The sequence below is a fragment of the Malaclemys terrapin genome, chromosome 1 (genome assembly GCF_027887155.1).
Source record: "Malaclemys terrapin pileata isolate rMalTer1 chromosome 1, rMalTer1.hap1, whole genome shotgun sequence".
NCBI lineage: Eukaryota > Metazoa > Chordata > Testudines > Emydidae > Malaclemys > Malaclemys terrapin.
Window position 1 is genome coordinate 219,351,732 of NC_071505.1, and position 23,920 is coordinate 219,375,651.

At 41.9% G+C, this 23,920-nt stretch overlaps 1 protein-coding gene across 1 annotated transcript; it reads right to left on the minus strand.

Moving 5' to 3' along the window:
• Nucleotides 1-1,232: 1,232 nt before the first annotated feature.
• On the minus strand, nucleotides 1,233-3,507 carry TMSB4X (thymosin beta 4 X-linked). The gene is made up of 3 exons (XM_054007679.1): nucleotides 3,402-3,507; nucleotides 1,994-2,107; nucleotides 1,233-1,690 (listed from the first exon to the last, which is right to left on the minus strand). Exons 2-3 carry the CDS (start codon nucleotides 2,091-2,093, stop codon nucleotides 1,656-1,658), a joined length of 135 nt encoding a protein of 44 aa, XP_053863654.1. The 5' UTR covers nucleotides 2,094-2,107; nucleotides 3,402-3,507; the 3' UTR covers nucleotides 1,233-1,655.
• Nucleotides 3,508-23,920: the final 20,413 nt, after the last annotated feature.

A 23,920-nucleotide genomic window follows, 5' to 3' on the forward strand; every position in this document is an offset into this window, starting at 1 on the left:
TCAGGGAAAAGGCTCAATGAAATCAATGGGGTTACCCCCAGGGATGAATTTGTCTCCATTGCAGTTCATTCACATGGCACCCCTGGGTACAGCTGATCCTGCATCAAGAAGAAAGTGCAGGACCAAGTGCAGGACCAAGTCTTACATACACCGAATAAGCTAAGATATTAGTGTCAAGTATCAGGGAGTAGCCGTGTTAGTCTGTATCTACAAAAACAACAAGGAGTCTGGTGCCACCAGACTCCTTAAGATATTAGTGACCTTCACAGACCATCCCCACAACACCCATATGAAAAAAGTGTCATTTCAGGCTGCAATATGCTTAGCCATGAAATCCTGGAGAAAATGGATGAAATCCTGATGCCCATTGCCTTTAAAATGGGTCCAGAATTTCACCCAATGTCATGTGACTGGGAAGGGAGATGAATGTGTACATATGAATTTTGCGAAGCAGATTATGTGAAATGGCATGTTACTGTCTCCTGGTTTACAAGATTGTTTTATTCCATAATTGATTTTTATTTTTTAAATTAACATGGATTTTATCCCCAAATTATTAATTTAAAATTTTACAAACCAGATTCTAGGTCAGATCATCATACAGTGACTAATAAGACAGACATTACCCAATGGAGCTCTGAACAGATCCAAACCATATTTAATTCTGCTGAATTTCATTTGCACAGAATACCCTTTATTAAACGATCATTAATAGTTTTACTTTTAGCACAACACAAAGAATGAGTGGTCAACAATAAGCAAAGGAGTCTGGCTACCCTTGTTGCCGTCTTCATGTATTTATTCTAAAAATTTAAGGTTCAGTTTATTATTGTATAGCCTACTAAACTGAATGCAGATTAATTACATATTTGCAGGAAGAAAGTGCAGTTCAAGGGTGAAGATACAGAATGGTTTCTATAAAAGGAAATGTTTTTAAAAAAAAATACAAAAATGCTGATTTATCTCAAGTTTGAAAAATAAATATTAGAACGAAGCATATTTACAGGAAAGCAAACAAAGTTAGCTGTGATGCATATAAATAGGAATGAAAGAAATCTATTTTAAGTGTTATAGGACTGAAATTGGCAAGAACATATATCAAGAGCCAAAAACATGTTTTTTTTTTTTTTTAAATAATCTCCAAAGGTCTTAGAGCATCCCACATGTTAACACAGGCACTTACGCTTCATCCTGTGATATCACTGTCCAAAAGATAGCACATCAATACCATCCAGGTTTTAAAACATTTTATTTGCATATTAAAAAAATTGTGCATTCCAATAATTAAAATCATTTGAACAAAAAAAAAAAATGGCACTCGATTAACTGCATTTTACAGCTCGCAGGACCTTGGTACAGCTTTGCATTTATTCGTGTGTTACTAGTTTACTGTAGTCCCACCCAAGTTCTTCTTTCATCAACATGCAAGCTCTTTCATGCCACCAGGACCAAACCCAGACAGGCAGATGGAAAGGCAGCGCGCCTTCATTCAGTGTCAGTAGTTCTCTCTATTTTTTGATGTGAAAGGGGCAGTACAGTCATTTAAACTTTATCCAACCTCTTTGCATCTTACAAAGTTAAACAGCTAAAAGAAGTAAAATAAGAAGGCAATGCTTGTGGAATGTACAGTGCATAATTTGGAAGGGCAGATTTCATTACGATTCACCCGCTTGCTTCTCCTGTTCAATTGCTGGAAGAGAGGGAAAAAAAAATAAGAATTTTAAAAATAAAGATGAAGTACTTTACTTTTTTTAAATATAAACTTTATATTTTTATGGAATATAGAAATCAACTGTAGATTTATAAAATTGGTAGAAAATTATCTTAATTGCAAAATGTACTAAATGTAACTTTACAGTGGTTCAGAAATTTTATATCTATTCAGTAATCATACACATATTTCACATAATGTATATGTATAAAAACTGTCTCTCTACCCGTCTTTATCTTTTCCTTGCCTTTTCTCTCTCCCTGTTAAATTATACATACTTACTTTCTTTTGAAGGCAGTGGATTTTTCTCTTGCGTTTCTGTTTTCTTCAATTTAGTCTTGTCAAATTTCTCAATTTCAGCCATATCTGGTTTGTCGGACATTTTTGCAGATTAATCTGTACGTGGAAAGGAAAGACAGTTAGACTCCTCCACCTTTTATTCAGAAATGCGTTACTCACTCCTTGATCTCCAGCCAGAACCCCGCCTCCCACCTCAAACTCCCTCTTTAAGAGGTACGTAATAGCCTCTTCTTTTTTTTTTTTTTTTTGTAATAAGATATATATTCAGCGAAATAAAATTCATCGTGTAACATGTGGGGTGAAATGGTTTGTACAAATCTAGCCAAGGCTGATTAAGGAGTTTAAAACAAAATCAATGCAGGAAATATGTTGTTTTATCATCAGATCATTTTTTTAAAAGTGGAAATGTAATCCATTATCAAAACAATTGCCTATTGTTGAGACTGTTTTCTTCTCATTAAAATCTCTTCAATGTTTCCACGTTGTTCTGAAGAGAACAATAGGAGGATGGTGCCTGGAAGAGGCTATTTATCTTTAAAAAAAAGATTTAATGCCCACACACAAATTTAAAAATGTAAAATAATGCCAATGCCAAGCAAGTGGACTATGCTAATCACATTCTCCACCTTGGGGTCTGTCTGCTCTTTCTTCCCTTAGCACATTTGGATGAAGTCCTGCATTCTTTTCTCCTCACAAAGAACTGCATGCAGCTGCAGTCTGAGGAAGCTCAAACCACCGCCCTTGCTCTGTTTGCTGCCTTTCTCCTTCTCAGCAATGCAGCCACACATACAACGCTGCCTGGATTTAAACAAAGATTTTCTTGTACAGATGCACACACACACAAACACTCACCCCTTCTTTCAGCAGCGGAAGGTTTAAACAATACCACCTTCCCTTTGCTCCCCTCCCTGTATTAGGAGTTTGAGATTTTAGCACACATCTGCTTGTGGTAAATTCCCTTCTAAATAGCAGGGAAGGAAGAAGTAATGCGTAGATCAACAAAATCTCCTGTTGGTGGGTCACAGATACTAAAATAGTCAATTAGTGTCGACAAAGATGCCAGCTTTTTTTGTCAAGCCAGAACAAAGGAAATCGAGAGGGCTTCCCCCATTCTTTCCTTAGACTCGCATTTAACATTTTCACTCAATCTGTCCAACTTTAACGACGCCACTAGTCTTAACCACTGGATTACAGTTAACATCTCTTGGGTGCATTTGAAAGCATCAGGAATATTCCATCCTGAAATTTAGTAACAAAGCAAAGGGCGTTGAAGAAGGACTTGGGTTAAAAATCCACACTCCTCAGCACAGACACGGGGAAATGCATGCTAATAAAAGGGGAGAGAGCGAGGGAAAGAAAACCATAGTTGAAATATAAATTGTAGCCTCACCACTGATGCTCTGCACAGAAGTCACTCTAGTCTTTGCAGCTGCTGCTCTGGACTGTAGTATAAACGCTGTCTCTGCATGAGCAGTTATATCCTCACTTCTATGCAAATGAGAGTGATGTCATTTTAGTCGACTTTAACCCTTTCTCTACACTCCCAGTTCCTGCTTCCTTTTTTATGTTGTTATTATTAACTATTATTATTTATTACACCGTGCTAAAAAAGCAAAAGCCAGCAACCAGCTCCCCCATGGAAAGCATTCGTTTTGTAGACAGCTGTCCCTGAAAAGAATGTTAGGGAATTTGTGGGTGTGAGATTCGTACTAATGCCAAACTATCACAAGGCAAGGCCTGTTGTAGCAGCTAGGACATGACATGCACCCCCGTACTAGAAAACGGGCATCGTAAATACAACACAGGGGGATGCTATCTCTGTGGTCCTAATGCAATGATGGAAGGCGGGAGGGGGGTGAAATGACAATGTCACTCCATGGTTCCCCTTCATGTCGATGTGAAAGGATTTTCCCCTTATATTTTTGTTTACAGTGATTATTGTCTTCTGGCCCTTGAACACTGTCTGACATCAGGTGGGTTATTGCATTTGGTGCTAAAATCCCAGCTGGGGGGGAGGAATCCCATTTTAAAATCACTCTAGTTAGAACAATACCTTTTTAACAGATGATAACTCTGGGCAATATCATGCCACCCATTATTAAGCAGAAATCTCAGTTGAAATTAATGGGAAGTTTTGCTTAAAAAATCAATGGCAACAATATGCTGGCTCCAGAAAATAGCATAACAAAGTGCTTACTGTTTGTAATTGCTGCTTTTCTTTCTTCATTTTTACTTCCTCTTAGTGTGTCTGAAGGCGGGAGGGTCCAGTGATAGCTGTCTTTTTACATTTTGCAGAGAAACTGCAGCCATGTTGTGACCATATTGTGCTGCATTTCCAAAACCCTGGTATATTTTTGCTCAAACTTTTTGTAGATTTCTTTTTGTTGAGCAATAGTTTCTTGCTGCTCATGTTACTCAAATTTCCTCACTTACAAAACCTCATCTCTATCAGATAGCAGACTCCAGGAGCTGCCCCCCTGCTGTCCTTGCGATTGTGCTGCGAGTGAAAGAAAGAAATCATATAGGCAGGCTTTCTCGCAGCTTCAGCAGACAATAGCTCTAAGGAGACCCTGACTTGCCCCTCTCCACCCCTACCTCCATTCACTACAGCTGGGTTATCACAAACCATGCATCTCCTTGTGTGCTTCAAGTTCTCATTCTTTGTGGTTGGAGGGCAGACAGAGGCATGGTATATGGATTTCCACAATACTAGGCCTCAGCTAAGCAAAGCCTGGGACCTCTCCATGCTGTATATTTCAAGCTTCCCTGCACCAAGCATTGCAAACATAAGCAGCACATCTAAAGAAGTAAAATGATCCATTTGTGAGAACACGAGGGTCTAGATGTTTGGGTAATTTTTGGATATGGGGGAGGGGAGGATGGCTGGAATATTGTTTCTGTGTATACAGGATTGGACAGTGCGCCAAACTATCCATGCAAAAATAGACGCGAAAAAGTTCAGTTAAATCTCTGAATTTTAACTATCCTGATTCATTGTCTCCTGGAGAATGGGGGAAAGGGAGTTTCACAGTTCACACCAAAAGGGCAAGGTTTGTGGGGTCCTGAATTGTGTATGTGGAAATTCATTTAATCTTCGCTGATCCTGGGACATCTATTTGGAGACCCATGCTGCCCGCTGTGTTGCTCCTTGGCCCCACGCCCTGGAAACCTCTGTGTGTGTATGTGTGTTGGAGGGCATTTGAAGCCACAATTCCTAAGCAGCATTAATTTACACTAATTAATTAATTAGCCTCTAAGAGTTGGTTGGGTAACTCCCACCTTTTCATGCTCTCTGTATATATATATATCTCCTCACTATATGTTCCATTGTATGCATCTGAAGAAGTGGGCTGTAGCCCATGAAAGCTTATGCTCAAATAAATTAGTCTCTAAGGTGCCACAAGTACTCCTGTTCTTAATTTACACTGGTCATTATGAATAAATCTATGCCAGTTCCTGAGGGGAGCATGCCACACAGAGTGGCTGCTAAATGGTTTTGCCTTCACCTATTACCAGGCAGGCTCCATAAAATCCACAGTCTTAATTTCATAGGGAGAAATCCTGGCCCCATTGGAGTCCCCGCAAAAGTCTCGTTGACTTCACTAGGGCCAGGATTTAACTCATATTGTTCACACAGGAGGCAATCCCATGTATGGGGGCAAAAGGGGTCAAGAAATTGTTTCCATGATCTGGGAAACACACAAGACTGAAGGCCAACGGAACTGTTTAGAAAAGAAATGGAAAAGAACATACAGTACTAAAGTCTCTTGAGAAATGGTTGGGACATAGATGTTTATTCTAGATTTTCATAATAAAAGGATCCTGGAATATTTTCTTTATTAAACACAAAGCAACTTTGCTAATATGTGAGCAAGATTTATAGGATAGCATTATGATTATTTCACGACTTCCAAATTTTGTGAACGTTGAATCTTGTAAATCTGAATAGTTAAAATATTCCAATTATTAGCCCATCTTTTTCTACAGGGTATGAAGTCAATTATGGCTCTACAATCTCAGATCTTTGGGCTTTCAAAAGGATCTTTGTAACCACTGAAATGAATGTTGCTAAAGAGTTGAGTGCAAATTTTTCTTGAAAATTCCCTGAGCAGACTGCCTATTTCTTCACTTCTATGGCTCCAGCAAACACTTATGCATGTGCTTATCTGTAAGTATGTGAGTGATCTCATTGTACTCTCATTGACTTCCATGGGGATACTTATGTGCTTAGAGCTAGGCATGTGTGTGAGCGTTTACAGGATTTGGGCCTGTATTTCTGAAAGCAGTTGGCCCAGTGGCAGGTACCTCATCTTTTGTTTCTTAGTTTGGGACAGATGCCCAGCTGGCATAAATCAGAGGAGCTCCATTGATTTCTGTGGTGATTTATACCCACTGAGTATCTAGCCCTAATTTAGATTCAGTTATGGTTCCGAATGCCAGAGCCATGCTAGGGCTCTAGTCTTTCAGCTTCAACTTGCCACCCTCCCTAGTCCCGCCTGCTCCCATGCACGCAGGCTGGGATATTTAGAATCTACTCCTATGATAAATACCGAAAGCCTGTTTATCGTAATACACTTATGACCTGATGCTGACATTTTTCTCCCATTGAAATGAATGTGCTTATTGAGTAATGGCAGGAAATAAACTGGAAGTAATTTCTGACTGTAAATGTATCTCTATAGGGCATATTTTATTAGTGATGGGAGTTACAGAATTTGCGTACCTTAGTGCCATACTTTTTAGGTATATTGTGACTGTGAGAAAGGTGCTTGATCATCCAGTACTAATCCATTGCAAAATACTCTAGGGGACAGGAAACTTCAAAGTGCACTTGAAGGTACCAATGCAAAGCTCATAAATAGACCAACCAGGACATAGTCTGTATTGGATAGCTGGCTTAGAAATTCTCATTCTGGATATTGATGATCTGTTAAATTTTTCATTACTTCATTAGGTTTTGTCATCAATTTCTTCTCCTGATTTTTTAAAAAATTTAAATCAATACATCTTCAGTGATGTAATGCCTCAGTGGACATGCATTCTGGTAGCTGTTTGCATGTTAAAGGCATGCACTTTTCCGCATGTTAGACAGGAGTTGGCCTCATGCTAATTTAATGTCCTGTAACTCAATGAAGGAACAAAAACACAGAGGCTGCAAATCCTGTCTCGTGTTTTTGCTAGTTGTAACAGGACAAATAGTGAATAGTGATAATAATTCAGAGCCCTCATGCATCATTTCATATATCCAAAGCATTGTACAAATATAACATCACCCATTTAAGGTAAATATTGCCCTTATTTTGCAGACTGGGAAGCAGAGATGCTAAATGACTTGCCCAGGGCAAAGCAGCAAGGGCCCAGTCTGAAATCCACTGAAATCAATGCAAGTATCTCCACTTGGGAGTATGTCATTGACTTCAATGGATGCTGGATCAGGCCCCAGTCAGTGGCAGTCAGAGATGTGATTAAAATTCAAGACTTGCAACCTGGTACTAATTCCTCCAGACTGTGTCTGAGTTAATTAAAACACATATACAGGGAAGTAATTATAGTAAAAATGAGGAACGAGAAATATCTATGTGACACAGTGGCAGAGATTAATTCCCATGTCATTTAGTCCGTTATAATGGAAAGAGTGCTCACTGGCACAATAAATAAATGAATGAATAAAAAATAAATCTGCATATAAATTTCTCCATCATCTGACAAGTAAACTTAGAGAAGAGCAACCAAGTGATTGGTTGTCCAGGATTTGAACTTCACATGAGAAATCTTATTCTCAGATGACTTTAATTGTCTGCCAGAATTTACTTTCTCTGCAGTTTGCAAAAAAGGTTACATAGAACCAGGAGTTGGCAATGAGAATGGAAAATGTAAATAAGAAGATGCTCACGTGTTGCAATTTTTTAAGTCTCTGCTAGACTAACAATGCTCCTTGTTGTAGGCTATTTGCTGACACCATGATTTTGCTATTATGATATAATTGAATAAAGCACTCAAATACAGCACTCAATACATCCCTTTTTATATTCCACTCTACTTGGTACTAATTCCAGCAGGTTATTGAGACACTCAAAACGTGTCCAAATCTTTTTTTTTTAGGTAGATATAAAAGTATTCATTTAACAGGCTATTTAAAGGGGCATACTATTTTTTCACAGGTTTAACTCCAAAAGAGCAGTTACAAAATGTCTCCTCCCAGTGCTAATTGGCTTTACAAATAATGTAGTCTCCTTTTTGTTGGGCCGGATGATGGAAAGTTTGCAACAGGCCATGACATTAATAAGGTAAAACTCATGGGGTAGCAACAGAGGGTTTAGGAAACTGAGGTTTATCTCTTGGAGTTCAAGGGCTTCCACAGGCTCTCATGGAGGGAGGAGGCTGCTGAGGCTCCCTTCTGCGTCTGTGTCTGGGTTTGCTTCCTTCCCTTTTGTCTGCATAGGTGAGCCCGTATTTCAATATGCACAAATAACAATACAAAGAAGTTGTTTAGAAAATAAGCCATTGTGACACGCTGATTAGAACGTTCTCAGCATACAGTCTAAAACCAAGGGCAGACAGTAAGAAGGCACTGCACTCTAGTTTTCAACTTCTGATGGAAGTGAGTTGTTTTCTTCTCACATTCTTCTGTCTGTTACGTACACAGCAGAGGGAAGGAAAGGTGGGTGCTACATTTCGGTGGGAGTATTTTATTGGCTGAAGTGTTTGTAAATACTATACTGAGTTTAAAATTTATCTAAAAACTGTGTATTTTTGTTATGCGAAGTATCTGAAAGAAAAGTAAACAAAACACTGCCAGGAAATCTCCTGTCAAGTCATTCTTCTCTTTCAATTTATGTGTGTGAATATAATGCTTTTGAAAGCATTGGTATAGTGCATGAAGGTATTGTGCAGACTTTACCATACAGCTCTGCTAATGCACCTCAGTCCTAACTAACAATACCCTTGCAATCCCAGTGCCAGGCCTCTCCTATGTAGTGGCTGCTAATCGTATCCTGTGTATGTGTCAACACAGAATACAATTAGAAATCTGAGGCAAATGAAATGTGACTACATAAAACATATAGAGTAAGGGTGGGGAAGAGAGGGAGATTGGACCTTTATGTGACCACTGAATGTGGTTTCCTATCTATGTAAAGATAAAGCTGGCTTTGCCTCCAAAATACCACAGCCTCTTTGTTGAACATATAAACAAACCAATATACCTGTATGTAAATGACAGGAAAAGAATTCTTATCACAACTTCCTTGGAGAGGGGATGGCCAAAATTAACACAAGGGAAGAAACAATAGCCAGTGGCACTAGACAGATTTCATTAGGAGTTAGGTGTCTAAATACCTTTGAGGATATGGGCCTACATACATAAGTGGTCCTAACTAGTACTATGAGATTTTTATGTTTTTAAAGTAGCACCATCTCTTATATTATAGGCACTCCAAGCCTTATACATTTGCTGTCTGGCTTTACTCACCCTGTGGTATAGTCCTGATTCTTCAGCTATTACTAAGATTCTTCCTTTTGTAGCAAGTTGCAAACATCATCATCAATTGTGCAGGGTAAGTTAGAGGGGAAGGTTCTATAGAAAGAGTCCAAGGGACTCTAGGTTTCCTCAGGCAAACACCACAAGCAGCATAGTTTTGTTTTAAGGGAATTTCTTGAGAAGGGGTGGAGGCAGGGAGGGGAGTCTGAATGCTTTGTCACTGCAGTCAGGAGTCAGAAAAGTGTATTGTTCGGGATATGATCAGTACGGTTCTTTCTTGGAACTGGCAAGTGTTGGGTCCCCAAGTTCATCTTTCAAGGGAGAGGGCTTTTTCATGATGTTACACAAGAGTGCAGTCATAGATGCCTGCTGGGAAGGGGAACTGTTGAGCAAAGTCACGAGTTTGTTTCTTTGGGGGGGATGGGGATGGAGGGGGGTTGTTTTCTTTGAGATACAAGATTGGCATGTGCCTGGGGCTGGCCCTGAAATTGTACATGTCTTGTGTTTGCAAGCAGGGCTAAAGATTGTTTGTCACTGGGGGGGAGAAGGGGGGGAGAAGGGGGGGAATAACATTGTTCTGCAGAAAGCACTATTTTTTTTTATAGAGCTATCGTTTCAACTTATTCATGCAGCACAATAAGGGCCAATGCCAGAGGTTAGTGATTGTGAATGCTTGTGACTTTTATTTTTAAAACTTCCCGTTTAGAGAAGTAAACCTACACACGAAAATACCAGGAAGGGAACTTGTTGTTCAGGACAAAAAGTTGGTGGGAGCTGCGGGGTGGGAAGGAGGGAGAGGGCTTTTGTTTTATTTCTCCCTCAGCACTTTTGTGGGGGCATCCTTCCCTGGGCACATATTCTCAGGATTAAATGCACCGAAGGGAGAATATCTCTGTTTTCAGGCATTAACACAATCTGGTATGTCTGCTTTTTTGTGGTATCACCTCCTACCTTCTCTGTTATTCATATTGTCAGTAGATACAGATTCATTTATATCTGAATGAAGCAAAAAGAGACAACAGATAGCTCATTTCCTTGTGATTATCTCGTGTCTCTGGTCACCTTGGTGTTCTGAAGCACAGGGTGATGAGGGCTAAAGGCTGAGTGACTTCAAACACCTCAGGAATGCAATAAGCTCTCAGAATGTTTTCTGGGGTGTGTTGCAGTTCTCAGGAAATTATCATATACACACTCAAAAAATCATTAACATACAGAGGGCAATTGCCAGCAATGTGTCATCACAGCCAGCCACTTAGAAAGCTCCATTTGTGTTTATGGGTCAAATACCCTTTGTAACTGAACTTACTATAAAACGTAGTAGCAGAGAGAAAAATATGCAGGCTCCAATCTTAAAGTCAAGGGGAATTTTGCTAGTGATATCAATAAGAACAGGGTGGAACCCATACTTTTTATTTATGTAATGTGCCTTAACATACGGAATTTATGTGAAACACACTTTCTGAATGGAACATTTCTTGACTTGGATTTACACCATCTAAATATTCGGCTGATTAATCTCACACAATAATTCTGGTAAAATCAGAATTCTGGGTTTAGAAACAGGAATAAAAGGCTAGATTGAATTATAAGTAAAAGTTCAATGTTTCTTTGCCCTTGAATCTGGATACTTAAAGCCCATGCTATTGTCCAAAGTTCTGTACACTAGCAGCGAACTGCTGCCACCAATAGGCTGGGATTTGTATTGGCACAAACGTTAATACTGTTAAAACATCCAAAATATTTGTAATAGTGTTCATAACTTTAAAAATGTGTCTAAAATTAGACACTTCGATCCATATTTAGGCAGCTAAGAAAATCTTATTAAGGTGCCTAAATATGGATCTGGAAAACTAACTTTTGTCATCAATGTTTGAAAATGTTGGCCAGTGATTACTAATTTTAATAGTTATCTGTTGTGATCATGTGATTTACTGACACATACTTCAGTAGTTAAATGGATAGTTTCAACGGGCACCATGAGTCCTTTTGGAGCTGTTCTCTTCTGAGCATAACAGGCTCTATTTACCTCTTGTTTACACTGGTGTTAGTCCACTGGGCTTGATTCTCAATTGTTCTGCCACCTGTAGTTATTTTCACCAGTGCAAAGTCAGTATAAAATGTTGCCATCTTGATTTGTTAGTGTATAACACACACTTCACTGTCTCTGTGCACAGTTATTCTTGAGTCAAACAGGACTGAGTGAAAGGAGAATTAGCCCTGATGTTTCTGACTAGTGTTGATGAAAACAAATCCATGTGCTTGGCCAGCCTACTACAGTGTTTCACACACTTGGCTAATATTGAATGTTTATTTAAGGGCTACTATCATCCTACTTTTGTCAATTTCACCAAAATCCAGTCATCAAGATACTTTTGGAAAATACATCTGCCTTTGAATCTGACCGGCTATCTCTTGCTTTTCAGAATTGTTGGACTAGGGCAGGGTTGGTTTCTCTCATCCTGGAGCTCATTAGTTGTGGACAGCTACTCGAAACACAATTAATCGCTGTTTGTTTTGTTTAATTTTTATGCAGAAGCTATTAAGTGGTTTATCTCCATAAGGAGAAAAATATTTTTTTGATCAAATGTATGCAGCTTCCTAGTCCTTTTTAAGTATGATAAGATTTATTAGAGCTATTTCTCCTGTCAAAAAAGTACCAGTATGAACGGAGTCATATGCTGCTAAAATGGGCCCAAACACCAATTCAATATTCAAACTGGCTTCACATATGTAAATATTATTGCTGAAAAGTGGAGAAACTAGGGGCTTCTCTATGTGATGTGGCAATGCACACCAGAGGGGTGTAAACTGTAGAGCACTCTTAATATGCTGCACTGTAACTGCCCTATGTAGATCCTGCTGATGCACTTGACAAGGTACCTAGTGCGCATTGATGTAGTCCCTTTTGAAAGAGTTCTACATTAACACACATCAGGAACCATTTAGAGTGTGTCAGAAGGGTTTGCAAGGGCAGTTAGAGTGCAACACTTCAAAGCGCTCTACAATTTACCCCCCTCTGATAGGTATTGCTGCACTGTGTAAAGAAGCCCTGAATTTTGTCCCAATTTTATCCAGGCTACAAGGGTCTAGGACACTGTGGAAGCAGCATGTTCTTCCCCTTGGGGGGGAAAATGCCTCATGCTGCTCTTGACAGCCTCCCTCTGGCTGATGTGTGGTGTAGCGTTAATGACCATTAATACAGCACTCCTGTGGCAGGAGGATTGCCAACTTTTGGGGACTGTGTAAGCGGTAGAGGTAAATAAGGGAATCTAAAATGCTCTTCCCTTCATTCCCAAAATTGGGACAACTAAAAATATTGTATAGCTCTTTCCAGAATCCAGGTGATCAAGTGAGGTTTTAATCAGTCCAGGAACTTAATTGCATTACCAGCAAGATTAGAATGTTCTGTCCATTTCTGTGAATATTAATAATCCCATGGAAAACTGTATATGAGGCAGAAGATTGCCTTAGTGTTCTGATCAAAAGCCTTCCTTCAGTCCACTGAAATTGGCTATCCACATGACTGCTGCCCTTCACTCCAGAGGCAGCTAAATTTTGGTGTGCTGAATGTATATAGTTTGAGAACTTTTGGATACTAGAGATTCTTTGGTCTGTGTATCCAGCCAAGAAGTAGAAAGTAGATCTGAACTCAATACTGCACATGAAAAAGCTCCAACATTACACAGGTTGATACTTTAGAATTTATGCCTTCACTGCTCATGAACTTCATATGAATCATATGGATAAATTATTCTACAACAGCTCTTCTGGAATATCTCCCCATAAAGATACTCTTATTCTGGAATAAAGAGTGACTACTTCTGAGTTATCTTATGAAATGAGCTAAATCAGGGAAAGGCACTCTTATTCCAGAATAAGAACATCCTCCCAGGAAGGTATCTAGATAGTTATTGCAGTATAGTTTATTCCACAATAGTAGTCTGGTCAATTTCTAAGAATAGATAAGTTCTTAGCACTTGGGAACAGTTAGGTTGCTGATGTGCTGAGACCATAGCCTATCATGCTGACCAGTAGTGTCTCATTGTTTCCTTGTACTCCCCCATCTGTCCATCTGTGTCCATCTGTCAGAAATTAATTTGTCAAATGAGGAGGCATTGGAACAAACCGATAATTTAAATTACAATAAGTCACTCTGTCTTACTCACTCACAAAAGCTTAGAAGGAGCTGAGCTGCTAACAAAAGCATACAGTCTCCTAGGAAGTCATCCACTATACCAGAGGACTGGAAGGTAAATAGTGTTGCATTTATTTTCAAAATTAAGATTTTGGGGGTAATTCTGAGAACCACAGACCAGTGAGTCTCTTACTTCAAGACCAGATACATTAGTTGAAACAATAATCAAATATAGTTATAATACCTGTTCATGACGTAGATGATAAACCATTGTAACTTCTTGAAAATAAAATTATGCCTTCCTCCCAACCCATTAGAATGAGAGAGTCAGAGGAATAGTGGGTAAAAGAGAATGGGTAACTACATTTATTTGGACGTTCAAAAATCTATTGGCAAGACTCTATTATGGAAACTAAGCCACAAGATGAGATGAAAGTACTGTCATGGATTAGAACCTGGTTAAGAAATAGAAATCAGAGTAGAAATAAATGGTCAGCTTTCACCAGGTTAACAGTGAGGGGCCAGAAAGCCCTGTCTCATCACATAAATAATGTATTAATGATTTGGGAGCCCCATCTGTTTGCTGTTGACTTACGGTATGAAGCATGAGACTTTATATTCCTTCAAATAAAAAATTACCCTAATGGTACTGTGCATGGTCTTATTAGTCATATAAATATTTAATCCTTTTGTGAATACTACTAAGCTCTTGATCTCAGCTGTATCTTGTGGCAACGAGCTCCACAATTTAATTATGTGTTTTATAAAAATATATTTTTATCACTTGTAAATTTGTTACCTTTCAATTTCATTGAATGTCCCCTTGTTGTATGATGAGACAGGGTAAATGAAAGTCCCTGATTAACTTTTCTCTGTCATTCATTGTTTTTGTATAACTCTGTCACGTCCCCTTTCACTCACCTTCACTCTAAACTTGTCCCAGTCTTTTCAGGCTCTCTTGACATAAAGATCTTTCCATGAATCTTGGAACCACTTCAATTTCTGATATATTATCTGGTTCCATCTATCTTCATATATATATAAAATAAGATGTGATGACTAGAACTCTCAGTTACACTAGGACTGTCATGACCCACATGTCTCAAACCTGGGTCCACATAGTCCCTGGGGGGCATCACTCACTAACCCTCCACCCTGTGGTTTGCTGGCATCAGCTAGAACTGGGACTCCTTGAAGCTCAGCTGAGATGGATGACTGCACCTCTGATGCCCAACCGCTGGAACACTGGAGCTCTTGATTGGCCCACTCCCTCTAGTGAAGCCAGAAAGAGAAACAGGAAGTTGTCTGTACCAGTGGGCTCCACCCTGCTTTGGACTGCTCAGTGCTCACCCAGCACTATGCACTCCTGACCTTGATCTTCTGACTCTGCCTGATTCCTGGTCTCTGACTCTTGGTTCCTGAGCTCTGGCTCATCTCCTGACCCTGACCTCGTTGTTCCCTGACTTGGCCTGATTCCTGGTATCTAACCTTCAGTTCCTGACCTCAGATCATGACCTCCTGGTTCTGAACCCCAGCTGGTGTGGGGACCTGGCCTCTCACCCTACGATAAGTAGATCCTGGGCTTGATAGTATGTATGGACCATGCAGTAATCCTCCAGGGGTGGGTCCTGTGTGAGAAGTATGGAACCAGCAGCCCAACCATTACCTCCAGAGACCCCGGGCTTGGGTAATAAAGTGCTGCAGGCCCAAGTCATGAAGCTGACCTCAATCAATCAGCTATCGTGGGATCAAATAAGCCAGCTTTGCGCAGGGAGCACTGCACTTTGGACACAGCCCACAGTGTCCTTTCCTAAACCATTACCAGAACGATTCAAGGGGAGTTGCCACTTCTGGGGCTTTGTGAACCAACGTTGCCATCTGTTCCTCTTGTGATCAGCCTGCTGATGGGGGAGGTTTTGTATTAGGCCTCCTCCTTGCTGGAGAGTAACAGACCTGTGCTGTCAAACTGAAACGTCTTCCTGGATGACCCACATTGTGCCCGTTGGCCAAGGCTGCTCTAAGGAAAGATGCTTCCTATGTGGCACTTCTGCTGTCTCTCTGCGGGCATGGAGTAGAGCTAGGCAGCACAGCGGTACCATTTCCAGTGAGGTCTGCAGGAGAAGATCAAAGATGAACTGGCCCACGTCTAGATGCCTTCACTGACCTCTCTATTCCATGTTGTAGATAATCAGTTACAGGAACAGAGGGAGGAAAAGAAAGGCTCCCTACAGCCCCCTGCTGTGGGTTCTGAAAACCCCAGAGAACACCTTATCTGTACCGTTACCTCAGCACCTGTTCCACCCACTGAACCAATGCAGATGGATCTGGCTTGTCAACAGCTCACCCCTGAAGAAAAGGAACAACACCATCACTACCACATATGCTTCTATTGCAGCAAACCTGGCCACACCATTTCTGCCTTTATCCTGCAAACCTCCAGGAGACAAGTCAGCTCTGGTTACAGGCTTGTCCCCTTACTGGCTTTGTGAGAAAAGTATTCCCTGCACCTCAGTCCTGACTGGGACATGCACCAAACTTGACCCGGGGACTTCGCATTTGCAGCTTCCTATCCAGCTGTGTATCCCTGGAGAGCCCCAATGAATTCCCATCCAGTGGGCCCTCATTGATTTGGGGAGCAGCTGACAATTTCATAGATGTAGCAGCAGCCTGGGCCTTGCAGATTCCTTTGTGATACAAGGCCACTCCAGTCTAATAGAAACTATTGATGGCTCCCCTCTGTCTTCGAGTCCAGTGATTTCCCTTGGAAACCATTTCCCAAGTGCACTAAGAGTATTGTGATTTGGTGGTATAGTTCAATACCTGCACTTCCCTCTTTCTCAGCATCTCCTAGCTGACCCTTCATAATCCACTCATTCACTGACAAGAACAGGAGGTCAGTTTCCCTTAAGAATTCTGTCAGCAGTATTGTCGGGATCAAACTGATGTTGCTCCAGCACCCAGGCTACAGAGGGCTCATGCAGAGATGATCACCTAGGCAGGGATGCCTGCCGAACATATGCCGGAACGCCCCCTTAAATATCATGATTACACTGACGTGTTTGAAAAGAAGCACACAAAAAACCTCCCTCCTCACAAGGACTATGACTGCCCACAGAATTGCAGCCAGGAGCAAAAAATACCATTTGGATGGATTTACAGCATGTCAGAATCCAAGCTGGTTAAGCTACCTGACTACCTTTAGGAGAACCTGGCCTGAGGGTTCATCTGCAAGTCAACCTCGCTGGCGGGTGTGCCAGTCCTCTTTGTCAAGAAAAAAGACAGCAGTCTATGACTCTGTCTCACTACTGAACCTTAAACCAGATGATGATCAGGAACCAGTATCTTCTACCAGTATCTTCTATCACTGATTCCAGAATTATTGGACCATGTAGGGGCCACATGTACATTCAGCAGATTGGACCTCTGAGGAGCCTACAAACTTGTGTACACCAGAGCCAAGGAGTTTGAATCTGCTACGGCTCCTTTGAATAGTTAGTGATGCTATTCAAGTTGACAAGCGCCCTGGCAATCCTCCAACATTTTATTAATTGTGTGTTATGAGATGTATTGGATCAGAACATGGGGGTCTTTCTGGAGTATATATTGGCCCTTTTGGATAACCCTGTACAGCACACCATCCATGACTGAACTGTCTTGGAGACATTATTGCAGCATGGTCTCTATGCCAAGCCTGAGAAGTGAGCATTCGACAAGACCTCCACAAAGTTCTTGAGCTTTAACCTGTCCCCTGAGGGAATCAAGATGGACCGCACAAAGTCCAGGCTGTCTGAGATTGGGCAGCTACCCCCTGTGTATGTGATCTACAGCAGTTTGGGGGTTTTGTAAATTTCTATTGACTTTTCATTCCAAATTTTTCGAAACAAATCACACCCCTTACCACTCTACTCCAGAAAAACATCCAGTTCCATTAGGCCCAGCATGCTTTTGAACAATTCAAGCTTACCTTCACCATCACCACCACCACTTCCATATTGGCTCACCCAGCTGTCATGCAAGCTTGTGTCATGGAAGCCAACATCTCCAGCGTTACAATTGGAGTTGTTTTCTTCTGAAAACACAGGCACAAGCCAGTATTGAACCCATGCACCTATTACTCTGGGACAGTGGTTTACAAACTTTTTTTCTGATGACCCAGTTGAAGAAAATTGTTGATGCCCGTGACCCAATAGAGTTGGGAATGATGGGTTTGGGGTGTGGGAGGGGCTCAGGGCTGCTGCCGAGGGTTGGGGTGCTGGGGTGAGGGCTGCAGGGTGGGGTCGGGAATGAGGGGTTCAGGGTGTGAGAGGGGGCTCTGGGTTGGGGCAGAGGGCTGGGGTGTGGGAGAGGGTCAGGGCTCTGGGCTGGGCGTGCAGGCTCTGGGCTGGGCCCGGGGATGAGGGGCTTGGGGTGCAGGAAGAGGCTCCAGGTTTGGGGGAGCTCAGGGCTGGGACAGGGGATTGGAGCATGGGCTTATCCCAGGCGGCTCCCGGTCAGCAGTGCAGTGGGGGTGCTAAGGCAGGCTTTCTGCCTGTCTTGCCACTGCGCTGCGCCCCGGAAGTGGCCAGCAGCAGGTCCGGCTCTTAGGCGGAGGTGTGCAAGCGGCCCCGTGTGGCTCTCACCCACAGGCACTGCCACTCCCCCCCCCCAGTACCCATTGGCCGGGAACCAGCCAATGGGAGTGCGGAGCCGGTGCCCGGGGCGGGGACAGCACGTGGAGCCCCATGGCCCCCCCGCCTAGGAGACGGAACTGCTGCTGGCTGCTTTGAGGTCGCAGCGTGGTGTCAGAACAGGTAGGGACTAGCCTGCCTTAGACAGGCAGCACCACTGATGGGACTTTTAACAGCCTGGTCAGCGGTGCTGACCAGAGCCACCGTGACCAGTGCCTTTCATTCCGCGACCCAGTACTGGGTTGCGACACGCAGTTTGAAAACCGCTGCTCTAGAAAAGTAATACCCACAGAGCAAAACAATGAGATCCTGGATAAAGAACTTCTGGCAATCAAGACTACCTGTTAGGAGTGGCAACATTACATAGAAGGGCCTTATCACCCGGTCCAAGTGTTTACTGACCATAAAACCTGGAGTACTTGTGCAGGGCCAAGGCTCTGAGCCAATGGCAGGTCTGGGGGACTTTGTTCTTCTCAGAATTCAATTTTACCATTACATACTGCCCTGGGACCAAAAATGGCAATGTCAACACCCTGTCCTGAAAGGGAGAATATGGTACTGACCAACGCGGCCTCAGCCAGGAACCAGCCCACATTCTCAAGCTTCAAAACTTCCTTAATGCAACTGTCCACCAGGCTCTATTCATACTGATTCATTCTGCGCCTGCTTTGGAGATTCCACCTGTTGAATTGGCCACAGTAAACAAAGAAGCACACGATACCCAGGAGGGAAGCACATTCATGAATGAATGTATTTACATTCCCCTGGGTCCTGCAAGTGTGACGGACCTACAGTTATGTCATGACTCTGCTTTGGCAGGACACTTTGGACACTCTAAGACCCAATGGCTAGTGACCCATTTCTTCAAATGGCTCCAAGTGCGACCCACAGTGCAGGCATCTGTTTCTCCTGCAGTGTGTGTGTGCTTGCCTCAAGACACCACTCTACAAACCTTGTGGTCTTCTCCAACTTCTGGAAACCCCATCCGGACCTTGGTCGGCAGTCGCCTTGGATTTGTCATGGAACTACTGGAATCCAACAGATTTATGACAATTTTAACTGTGGTAGACCACTTCACCAAGATGACCCACTTTATTCCCAGCACCAGTCTACCCTCTGCTGAGGAAGTCACCCAGCTATGGATAAACCACATAGACCAACTCAGTGGCCACCCAGATCACGTTACCTCTGATAGAGGGCCACAATTCAGTTCCAGGTTCTGGCATGACCACCAATCTCATCCAAAACTACCCACAATCTCCTGTAACCCAGCCACCTCAGACTGGTACAATGGATCCATCAAATTCAGGAGGAAGTGGGAGAAAAGGAGAAAACAAACTACAAACAATAAGGAGCAGGGCCCCACCTATTCAGTGGGACAAATACATGGCTCTCAACAGAGCACCTTCACATGGACAGACACTCTCATAAACTAGACTACCAATTCTTTAACTCCCATTGAATCTGTCAACAAATTAATCCCGTTACATTTGAGCTCCACCTATCCTATTACCTTCAAATCTACCCAATGTTCCCTGTATCACTCCTAAAATGATACTCAGAGAACTCATTTTCCCACAGGACACAACCAGCCACCCCACCCCCACCAGTGCACATGCAAGGCCAAAAGGAATATATATTCACTAAGTCCTAGCCTTCAAACTTAAACAAGAGAGACTCTGGTATCTAATTGACTGGGAGGGCTACAGCCCTGAGGAGCACACCTGGGAGTCAGCATAAAATGTTCATGCCCCTGCCCTCACGCAAGCCTTCCATGAGAGTCATCCTGGACTGATGTCACTCAGAGGGCACCTCTAAGAGACAGGTGGTATCATGTGCCACTGATCTCAAACCCAAGTCCCTGGGAGTCATCGTACTCCAGTCTTCCACCTGATGGCTTTCTAGCATCAGCTTGGATCAGGACTCCTTGAAACCCAACTCAGATAGACAGCTCCACTCCTGAATTCCAATTGCTGGAAAACTGGAGTTCCTGATTGGCCTGCTCCCCCTGCTTAAGCCCAAAGGTGGAACAGAAAGTTGTCCATGCAGCTGGGCTCCACCCTGCTTTGGACTGCTCACTCCGTGCTACCCATGCCTGATCCTGGTCTCCTTTTTTCTTGACTTAGTCTGATTCCTGGTATTTGATTCATGGTTCCCGATCTCTGGCTTGTCTCCTGATCCTGGTCTCCTGGTTTCCTGAGTTGGCCTGATTCCTGGTATTTGACTTGCGGTTAATATCCCTGTTACATACTAAGAGTCGGTATCCACTAACTCCAGTGGCCATTGGATGCCCAGGTCTTTTTCCTGGGTGGTTACAAGTAATTGAGAGCCCAGTAATGTATATGATTAGTTCAAATTATTCCTCCCATCTTGACTTTATCAATACTGAATTTCATCTGCTATAGTGATGCTTTTAACATTAATCACTGGGGTGGGGTGGGGGGGGGGGAAGGGAATAGAGAGGGAAGAAATAACATCATAAAATATATATTGGGCAGGTGGATAGTTGTGGAGTGGAGTGTTTTGTTGAGGTAATGCTATATGTAGCTGTGTATAAACTGTACTAATGAATTATACTGGGCAGATCTCTCATTTTCTGAAGTCGTTAAGACGTCAGTGAAAGCTGACAGGAAAAGTCACTATGCACAGAAAGCCACTTGTGATTATTAATATAATCCAGGTAGTTGTCCTTTAACATTTTAATAAAAATGTGTTAGATCTGTGCCTCGCTTCTGTAGTAATTGTCCTTGAATTAAAAAACTTAATAGCATCCATTACTTTTTATGTGGGCAAGCAAAGAGTATGACAATTGATAGTATCTAAAATAGTGTTCCATTAGCCTTAGCCTTTGTCCTGTAGTACTGTGCCAAAGTGGGCCTGGGGCACTGACCAACTCACTCCTACCTCATATTAGTCAGCGAGGTGAAGGAGACTGAAATGAGATGGTTATATAGATTGGTGCCTCAAAGATAGCTCTTGGCTCTTGCAGTCAAAATTGTATTTGAGAAAGAAAGATACTGTGTGTTTTCAATTAATGTATAACAGAAAGGAATGAAAGGTGAAGTGGTAATGGAGAAGGAATGAGGTCTCAAGTGAGACTGATCAGCCTGCTCTAGAGAATGGATCACTTCTTTTGGCCAAAGCATTTTTTTGGTGTAGACCCCAGAGGTGCTGTAAAATGACTTTTATGTAAATGTGAATTTAGGGAAACTTTTCCACAAGCATATTAATGAGTTAAATAAATCTGTCTCCTGTCACTTGGTACATTGCACCATTGTTGTTTGCAATGGTGTTGTAGTCATGTCAGTTCCAGGCTATGAGAGACAAAGTGAGTGAGGTAACATCTTTGATAACAAGATGGTCCAATAAAAGACATTACCTCACCCAACTTGTCTCTCACATTGCACCATTGTCATTCCTGCCTAATCTCAGCATTCCTGTGAGAGTTTACAAATAAATAAGCAGTCTGACATGCTTAGTCCTCTGTCGCTGGGAATCAGGAGGGACTAGTTTTCTTAGAAATATGAAAGATTCTCCTTTTCTCTCAGGCCCAAGCACTAACACATCAAGCATAAAGCATGATGGAAAACCATACAGTTAGGAAGTTAGAACAAGGCTGTTTTCATCCTGCAACTCGCTGTTTCACCCCCTAAGGGTGAAACAATTTCTGTTTATGTTTTTAAAAACCACTTATCAAGTACTCATATCTTCAGCTAAAGACATGGGATATAATTTTCAAAGGCACATAAGTGATTTGGAGCTGAGTCCCACTTTTAGCATTTAGGAACCAAGTTCCATTGAGTTTCATTGAAACTCCTGATTGCCTAAATCACTTTTGAAATGGCATTTAAACTGCTAAAGCGCTTAGATGCTTTTGAAAATCTTGCCTGTGATCATTTGGCTGACTGATGAGGATTCCAGTGAGGAACAGGCAATCTTAAGGGCAGTGTCTACTCCTGCATTCTGTATGCAGAGAAAACAACCACTGGATTAACTAGGAGTTCTGTGCAGGAGCAGGCCCTTTAAGCATCAATGATGATTAGCACAAATATGAAAGCTACAGTGAGAGCCTGTTGTTAAAACCAGTGCAGTTCCACTGGATAAAGTGAAGGCAAGTTTCCATGAGCTTGAGCTGTGTTATGTGAGGGCTTGCTGTGAACTAGGCCTTGATCCAAAATGCATTGAAATCAATAGGAAGACTTCCATCAACTTCAGTGGGCTAGATCAGGACGTATGTGCACAGAGGATGTTCAGGATGGGATGGTGACTACACAGATGCATTGAGTTATTCCCCCACTAGTGGGAGGGAAAGTAGAAGCTGCAGGGAGGTCTGAATTAGCTGCTGTGGAAGAGCAATTCTGTTTCTTCATAGACTCATGGGGCGGGTTACCAATGGAGCTCCTCAGTGCACAGCCCGACTATATTTAAAGGTTTTAAAACGTTTCTTCAGCATATTATCCAGACTTCCTGGCTAACCCTAAACTCTTTCAACCATAATACATGGGGACATATTTCACATACATTTTCTCAGGCTCTTATCAGTGAGCTACCTTCTTAGTAGTTCTTGGTACAATAGAATTTGGCATATAGGGATAATGAATAAATTTAAAGCATCAAATAAAACTCAACAATGGAGACCAACCCTTCCATCCCAAACAAATCTGAGAAGCTTTCACTTTCATGCACCCTCCTTACTGGAATGGGCAACAACTAAAGGACATGTATTCTTCTGAGACATTACTCCAACTCAGCACAGCACAAACACTACAGAGACAAAGGCAGATTCTTGAGTTTGATGTAACTGGATTGGGGTCTTAGATACAAGCAGCTCTCTGATCAAGTCAGGAATTAGGGGATTGACTTTTCCACTGGTGAGTGAGAGCCATTTTGTCTTGTCACCAGGAAGGCCCCCTGGTTTAGATGGGAGGCTTCCCTCTGTTGAAATCCTGAAACAGTTTTTCCAAAGGTGCTTGTATCCACTTCAGGCTTCCCTTCCTGCTGAAAGACTCCTGCTTCTATCTATTGCTCTACTCACCTATTCGGGCTAACACAAAGAATGAATGCGAAACAATAAATACACTGCTCCATTTTGAAAGCGTTAAGCCATCTGGCTTTATAGAATAAGAAAGCAAAGGCTTTTGTGTAGATTGTGTATTTGTCAAGACATCTATAAGCATAAATAAATGCAAAAGAATCAGCACAAACAGAGTCATAGATCCTGACTGTTAGAACTTTAAAAGGATCTAAATTCTAATGGACATTGGTGCCTATTTAAAAGTAAGTACGTCCATGCTGCAGTGCACTCGAGGAATTTCCTGCTGTAAAAATCCATTTCATTCAGTACCAGTGCAATGTATTTCCTACTGGACAAATTGATTTGTTAGAGTAGAAAACAGAGGAGTGCATATTTTTGCCCCCTCCTGTACATGAACACACAATTTTAGTCAAACCATGCTGGACTTATGGAACTTATGCAAAGTTTCAGATGCCTTGTAAAAATGTTGCATCTTTAGACCTTTTAAAAACATATTTTTGTGGGGTTTTAAAATGTACTGTGGAATCTATAGAAAGGTATCTTTTCTGAAATTGGTTACTTTACCTCTTATGGCTCCATGGGGAAAATGAAA

Excerpts from the sequence above, each read along its gene's own strand:
- TMSB4X (XM_054007679.1), bottom strand. The coding sequence starts at position 2,093 with ATGTCCGACAAACCAGATATGGCTGAAATTGAGAAATTTGACAAGACT. Across the intron at positions 1,691-1,993 it reads TCCACTGCCTTCAAAAGAAA|CAATTGAACAGGAGAAGCAA; the intron begins GTAAGTATGTAT and ends CCTCTCTTCCAG.